General features: G+C 51.7%; 2 protein-coding genes across 3 annotated transcripts in view; both read right to left on the reverse strand.

Annotated features, from left to right (window-relative positions):
- Exosc10 (exosome component 10) overlaps positions 1 to 838 on the reverse strand; it is a 28,247-nt gene extending 27,409 nt beyond the window's left edge. For both annotated transcript variants that reach the window (XM_023699568.1, XM_004639651.2), the window contains exon 1: positions 718 to 838. In XM_023699568.1, coding sequence (XP_023555336.1) covers positions 718 to 828 — 111 coding nt within the window. In that variant the 5' untranslated portion in view covers positions 829 to 838. The remainder of the gene's footprint in view (positions 1 to 717) is intronic.
- A 1,725-nt stretch (positions 839 to 2,563) lies between these two features.
- Mtor (mechanistic target of rapamycin kinase) overlaps positions 2,564 to 7,622 on the reverse strand; it is a 128,350-nt gene continuing 123,291 nt past the window's right edge. The window contains exons 54-57 of the mRNA XM_023699389.1: positions 7,140 to 7,220; positions 6,528 to 6,608; positions 4,411 to 4,516; positions 2,564 to 3,446 (exon numbers count right to left, since the gene is read on the reverse strand). Of these exons, the coding sequence (XP_023555157.1) occupies positions 3,431 to 3,446; positions 4,411 to 4,516; positions 6,528 to 6,608; positions 7,140 to 7,220 (284 nt within the window). The 3' untranslated portion in view covers positions 2,564 to 3,430. The remainder of the gene's footprint in view (positions 3,447 to 4,410; positions 4,517 to 6,527; positions 6,609 to 7,139; positions 7,221 to 7,622) is intronic.

Genomic DNA, 7,622 nt, shown 5'->3' on the forward strand with positions numbered 1-7,622 from the left:
TTTAAGACAGCGTCTCACTATGTAGTTCCGGCTGGCCTTGAACTTACACTACGTAACCTAGACAGGCCTGGAACTCCGGGCAATTCTCCTGCTTCAGCCTCTTAAGGGCTGAGATTACAGGCCTGTATCACCACGCCAGACTAAAACTCGGCTTATATTTATTCATATTTAACCTATGTGTGTTTTTTTCTTGCGGAACCGGGGATTGAACTCAGGCCCTTGCGTTTGCCAGGCAAGCGCTTATTCTACCGAGCCATCTCCCGGCCCTTAACCTATGTCTTACAAATAATTAAACCTTTGGGTTTCACGGAAGTAGCGATGAAGCCGCTTCGCCACCTGGAGGAGAGGCACTCGGGGGAAGCAAGCGGTGACAAGCGACAGGTTCAACCCAGAGGCTTGCACTGCAGAAGACTGGACTGCGGGGAGGAGCCGCGCCATCCGGGCGCGAAGGGCCCCGGCCCGGAGTGCAAGCAGGCAGCAGCCGACCCCTCCCAGATTCTGCCAGCTGCTCCGGGGAGGTGAGGTCGCCAGGGCTGGGGACAGGACGCGCAGCAGCGGCGCACGGTGGGGGCTGCGCTGGCCTCAACGCGGAGGGATCCCCGAGAGCCGGCCGCCGTCGCCCTCCGCTGCGCCCAGGCTTCCGCGGTGCGCGGCGGCCGCTGAGGCCCCGATGCTCCCGGCTGGCAAGGCTCCTGGTGTCCCCGAGAATGAACTCACCTTCACGAAGCTGTCCGCGTCCGGGAAGCCCGGCAGCACCATCTCGCCGGCGGGTTTGGATGCGCTGGGCGCCGCCTGGTCCTTGGGCTCGCGGGGGCTGGGTGGCGCCATCTTTCCGGCCCGCAAGGCTCTTCTCGCGAGAGTTTGCGGTGCGAGGCGTGCGCGCTACGCATGTGCGAGCTCCCGGGACTGGGAGTGTGGTTTGGGGCGGTACGTTTTAAGCTGCTCGGTCGGCAACTATGTGGGCTTTTTTTTTCTTTTTTTAAAATGGCTAAATGTGGTGGCGCCCGCCTGTAATCCCAGTGTTTGGGAGATTAAGGCGGGAAGGTCGCTGTGAGTTTGAGACCAGCCTGAACTATGTAGCAAGACTCTTTATTTTCCCGTTCTCTCTTTTTTTTTTTTTTTGGTATTATTTTTCTTTTTTGAGACAGAGTCTCACTATGCAGTTCAGGCTGGCCCTGTACTATGTAGCTCAGGCTCATCTTGAAATAATCCTCCTGCCTCAGCATCCTGAGTGCTGGGATTATAGGCCTTATGTTACGCCTCAACCAGAATGAGACTCTGTCTCAAAAATTAAAAAAAAAAAAAATTCTGTAGTATTTCATAGTATGTGATGCTAATTCTGTGGCCGGGGGTGGGACACAGCTCAGACTCAGTGATGCTCCAGTTTTCAGCCTCCCCAGTGCTGTTATTATAGGCCTGCACCACCAGGCCGGGTCTTGGTGGCTGGCTGGGCTTGCCCAGGGCGGGGCCAGCGCCGCATGTGCTGCTGTGGATCGAACCTGGTTCCTCCACTTGCCTAAACAGGCACTCAGTCCACTGAGCTATCTTGCCAGCCGCCTATAATCAAGATGGAACCTACAGGGTACTCCCAGCCCCTCTCACTGTTCCCTCCCCTCTAAGATTCTGTTCACTCATTCGACAGCACTTGTGTGTTTCTAAACACTGACTGGGGTAGAGGAGATGGCTCAGTAGAATAAGTGCTTACACGGCAAGTGCAAGGGCCTGAGTTCAATCCCCGGCCAAAAAACCAAAAACAAACAACAAACCATACTGACTGTATCAGTTTTGTTTACTGAACAGTTAGGTGGGCCTTTCTAGCCTTCTGTTGTCATTTTCTCATTTCTGTGATTCCCCGCTGGTCACTGAACTGCAAGGTGTGGCCACGGGAGACTGCCAGGTTGGGGGGGGTGCCTGCCAGACACTAGCTTCAGTGCCTGCTCCCCTGCTGCAGAGACAGTCCCCAGCGGCTGCAGCAGGCCTCGCCCCCCCTTGGTGGCTCCTCTTTCGGCTACATGGGGTGGGGTTCTCCATTCTCCTGCTAGGCAGGGTCCCCCCCCCCCCCGTGTGTCCAGGTTTTTTTTTTTTTTTGAACTGGGGATTGAACTCAGGCCCTTGTGATTCCCCGCTGGTCACTGAACTGCAAGGTGTGGCCACGGGAGACTGCCAGGTTGGGGGGGGTGCCTGGGGGGGACTAGCTTCAGTGCCTGCTCCCCTGCTGCAGAGACAGTCCCCAGCGGCTGCAGCAGGCCTCGCCCCCCCTTGGTGGCTCCTCTTTCGGCTACACGGGGTGGGGTTCTCAATTCATTCTCCTGCTAGGCAGGCTCCCCCCCGTGTGTCCAGGACCCCAAGGAAAGGGGCCACGGCACATACTGAATGTCCCTGTGTCCTCCTTCATAGTCTCTAGTACTGAATGCTTATTCAATGTTTCTGTTATTATTAATTTTTGCATGTAGAGAACCAAGCCCACAGCACTGTGCATTCAAGGCGAGTGTCTCTTGCTGAGTTGCATCCCCAGCCCAGGGGTTCTTTTTCGAGCTAATAATTATTGACCAAAAGGCATTCATACAAGTTTTTAAAATTCTGATGTCATTTATTGGCACAAAAATTATTCAGATACAATGTGGTGTCTACGTGTGGCTATACTTTATACTGTGCATTTAGCCAGATGCCTATTTGCTCACAACTTTGGACGTGTCCTAACCTGCCTGTGTTTAGCACCTCTGGGACAGCAGTCGTGTGCAGGATCCCCTGCTCTAAACACAGCATGCTCGGACCTCACTGAGACACTGCCACGTGCCTTCAGTGTCCCCTGTTGGCCAAGGCCTCCTGGCATCTGAACGAACTCCCTCCTGGCAGCTCAGGGCTTAGGTTGAAGTGTGAGTCGCAGCATCACTGGGTCAAGTAATGACAGACCTTGGCCACCCATCTTGGTCCACCCTGCAAATGCTGACGCTGCTGCCCGGGGACCAGTGAGGTAACAGTACTGACGAGTGGTGACACGAGCTTCTTTTGGGTCCAGGATGCCAACTGAGGCCTCCTCTGTCCAGCTTTCCTATGCCACACTTGCTGTCCCCACACTGACACTGAGGGGGCGACCTGGTCATTCTTCTGCCAGCACATGCCACGGCCAGCTCTGTGAGTGAAGGCAAAACCCGTATCTCTAGTTATGGATCTCCTGTTCCCAGAGTCAGCGGCCTGATCTGTGCTGCGTGACTGTTGCACTGTCCTGGGAACCAAATCAAGCCCGTGTTTCTGATATCTTCTATAACAGCAGCTAGAAAGTTGGTTCAAGCCAACTTTCAATATACAGTAGTTCTTTTCAGTTACATTTAAAAATATTTAACGAAGTTGAACTTTCTGACCATGGTTTCATTTTAGAGGAAGTACAGACCAAAGTAGAAAGGCTCTGGAGGAGACGCCTGGGCTGCTGTTACCAGAAGGGACACCTAGAAAGGCAGATAGCAAAGGAAGATTTAGTTCTCTGTGATTCTTTTGAGAACACAGGCCACGCTCTGAGCACCCTGGGGCACTTTCTGAGCTCTCCCCCAATTAGTGACTAATCCTATGGAACATGCATCACCTCCAGTCCAGGTTCATGTCACCTCAGCCCCACGGATGTGTCCCTGCACCCTCTCAGCTTTCTGCCTCCAAGTGTACATCAGACAGTGTATGTTAAAGCTACTTATACACTCCTAGAGCACACATTTATGTCTTTCACTTTCCTCTGTCACTGAATCGGCTTCTTTTTCTCATGCTCTTCCTGTATCTCTGGAGTGACAACAAAAATTCAGCAGAAGCTGGGTGTGGTGCACACCTATAATCCCAGCACTTTGGAAGTTAAGACAGGAGGATTGCAGTGAGTCTGAGGCCAGCTTGGGCTACATAGTGAGTTTAAGGCCAGCCTCAGTTACATAGCCAAGACCTCGTCTCAAATACAAAACACAACCCAAAACAACACAACCCAACACCAGGAGTGCCCTTCATAAGCAAGCAGGTTTGACTCTTCAAAACCATTTCTCTAAATGGAATCTGAACTTATTCTGGTGCTTGCCTTCCAAATAGGCACCCCAAGAGAATGTGCAGTGAATATAACCTTCTCAGGAGGTTTGAACCTTTGAACCCTTAACTGCGCTTTACAGCTGCTTCTTTCAGTCTTCTCTGTTCTCTGTGGGGCCCTGGGTGGGATGCTCAATGATTTTTTTTTTTCAGGGATTGCATTTATAGGTGCTTTACCACTATGCCAAACTCCAGCCCTTTCAATTTATTTTGAGACAGACAGGGTCTCAATAAGTTGTCCAGGCTGGCCTTAAACTTTAACGTCTCCTTCTTCAGCCTCCAGAGTTGCTGGGTTTTGGGTGCATACCCAGCTCTCCCTGATTTTAATGAAGTTTCTCTGTGATGCCAACTCACCAGCCAATGTAGCACTGGCAGAGGTTCTCATGGGACGTTGCTTGTTTGATCAGCAACTCAACTTGTGTTGGGACGTCCAAGGTATCGTCATGAGAGAAGTCCCGGCCTACGATGGAGAAATAGGAACACCGATTGCCACCTGTTCCAGCACACTCCCGTCTCAGCAGCCTGGGGAGCTAAGCCTGACCACAAGTAGGAAGGACGTACCATAGGTGTGCATGGTCTGCATACATGCTGGTCTTGTGTGGTTAAGGCCGCTAAACCGAGGGCCTCATACTCAGTCTTCTCTTCTCAGCACAAACCATATAAAATGTTCACTTTTTTTTTTCCAGAACCGGGGATTGAATTCAGATCCTTGCATTTGCCAGTCAAGCGCTTATCCTACTGAGCCATCTCCCCAGCCCTAAAATGTTCACTTTTTTTGAGATAGGGTCTTGCTATGTAATCTAGGCTGGTCTTGAACTTGTGATCCTCCTGCTTCAGCCTCCTAAGTACTGGGATTACAGGTGTGCACCGCCATACCCAATCTTCAGACGGGGTCCTGATATGCTGCCAAGGCTGATCTTGAACTTCTGGGCTCAAGTGATCTTCCTGCTTCAGCCTCCCAAATAGCTGGGACTGCAGGCACACACCATCCTGCCTGCCTAGCTCAGGAGTTCTGAACCTCAGCCCCCAGCCCTGCCCCTTTCTTTAAAGCTGCTGCACTCGGCTGACAGCTTTTCCACAACTCTCAGGTGGTAATCAGTGACTTGGGTCACCCTTATCTGTCCTGTCCCTTGACACCACTCCTTCTGAACCTTGGCTGGAGGCCAGTCTCCATGCATGCAGGCTGTCTCCCACTGGCCACCCCCCAGCATGGTCCTTCCGAGGTGATTGACCCAACGCTGGGCAGTCTCCTTCCTGGTGCAGGCCACAGCTCCCACACCTCCTGGAATCTACTGTCCAGGACTGGAGCTGGCAGTGGCTGCCACACACGTGCTTGGTTCTTTTTTTTTTTTTTTTTTTTTGTATTTTTAGAGAAGGGTCTATAGGGTGTTCAGGGTCTCACTAACGTGCTTGGTTCTAACCCCTTCAGGGTTTCCTGCTGCCCCCTGGTTACAGGATGAAATACATGGGTCCGTGTGCGTGGTCTTGCATCTCGTGCTGTGCCCTGGCTAGACTTCCTTTTCTAGGCAGGTAGGTGGGCTTGCTCTTGGGCCTTTGCTCTTGTCCTCTCTCTTGTCACAGGGCCCTTGTATGTGCTGTTCCTTTGCCTAAGTAGTGTCCCCCTCATTAACATTCCTCATGGGCTGTTTCCTTAACTTCTGAACTAGCTTACATCTTCCTGTTAGAGGAATCACAGTTCTGGTCTTAGTGTGGATAGGTGTCTAACAAAGATACCTAATCAGGCATGGTACAAGCCTGGAGTCCCAGTACCTTGAGAGGCTGAGGCAGGAGAAGCCTAAGTTCAAGACCAGCTTGGACAACTCAGGGAGACCCAGGTTCAAAATGTAAAAAAAGGCTGGGGATGTAGCCCTGCATGAGAGCCCTGGGTTCGATCTCCAATACTATGCACACACAAACACCCCAACTACCAAGATGACAGGCTGGTAGTCAGTGCCTGCCACTGAGTGTCATCTAACCCTCACTCCCACTCAGGGGACTTCCTGTCATCTTCTAGATGCTTCCATGGTCTCAGAGGTCCCAGAGGCAGTGGGCAGTGGAGCTACGGTCTGGCTTCCCTGCCCCACCTGTCATCCCTCCCAACAGAAGAAAGGTGGTCGGGGTGGGGTGCTCCTTCTCAAAAGTGTGTGCCTCTCTCTTCCCCGCTCTCTACCCTGTGAACCTCTAAGCAGGTAAGACAGTGTCAGGGGTCAGATGTGCTCTGGCATCATGCCAAGATGACAAAAGGTGTATGAATTTGGCTGATCCTGGAATCCACTCTGCCCACGGGTGAGTGCTGAGGGATTAGGTTAACTCTGGGTGATGCTGTTGGCTGTCAGCAAGAGGAGGTGGGGGTGCCCCAGTGCCAGTACGGAGACCTCGGGCAGATGCAGGACTGCAGCTCGGTGCTGACTCTGCCCTACGGGACAGCTCCACAGCTATGAGTCCCTTTCCACAAACAGCAACACACTCACCGGTGAGCTTGTCTCGAACCCTGTTAATGATCTGAATAGCTTTCTTGTTTAGGGCTTCTGGTTTCACCAAACCGTCTCCAACTGGAACACACCAAAGGAGAAAATAATAGTAACAACTGGGTCACCATGATGGGCTCAGTGTTGCAGCTGGCTGTGCTGAGCCTTCACTGCTGTGAGTGCTGAGCAGTCTCTCCACTATGGCCATCTGAGTCCTCAGAGTATAACTAGGGAGTCAGGGATCTCCCTCTCAAGGGTGGCTCTGGGCTGGGTCTGATGGCCCACGTCTGAAATCCCAGCACTCAGGAGGCTGAAGCAGGAGGACTGACGCAAACTCAAGGCTAGCCTAGGTCACAAAGTGAGTTCAAGGTCAGCCTGAACTGTATAGTGAGGCCCTGTCTCAAAAAGACAAAAACAAAGGTGGTTCTGTGGCCTCAGCCTGTCACCCTCTTTTTTTTGCGGAACCGGGGATTGAACTCAAGCCCTTGCGCTTGCCAGGGAAGCACTTATTCTACTGAGCCAACTCCCCGGCCCCAACCCGTCACCCTCTTGTGGGTCTACATGGCTGCTATTTAGTGAGCAGGTCACTTGCAATTCCTCGGGGGGTGAACTTACTGAAAGAGTGAATAGATTCTGGCACCGTGGTCCCCGTTTTCTTATGGGCTGGTTCCCCAAGTTCCACACCATCCAAAATTTCTAGGGGAAAAAAATATCATTTAGGAGAAATTCAAAGGCCAAGAAGCCATTGCTGATGTGAACTTTTAACTTTACCGGTCATGCTCCTTTAACACCTGCCCTACTTACCATCAAAAGGAAAGGGAAGCAAACTTTTTATGCTACGCTGATGTATTCATAACTTTTTAAATCCGCAAAGCCATTTTCTTTTTCTTTCTTTTTTTTGGCGGAACTGGGGATTGAACTCAAGCCCTTGTGCTTGCCAGGGATGCGCTTATTCCACTGAGCCATCTCCCCGGCCCACAATGCCATTTTCAAATGGAACTCATTATTATTAAAGACTATGGTGCTTAGCAGACTTGAACTGTGAATGACTAAGGAAACAGGAAATGTTCTAGTGTAAAAGCATGGCGGCAACACCTA

The sequence above is a fragment of the Octodon degus genome, unplaced genomic scaffold, assembly GCF_000260255.1.
Source record: "Octodon degus isolate 3935 unplaced genomic scaffold, OctDeg1.0 scaffold00113, whole genome shotgun sequence".
NCBI lineage: Eukaryota > Metazoa > Chordata > Mammalia > Rodentia > Octodontidae > Octodon > Octodon degus.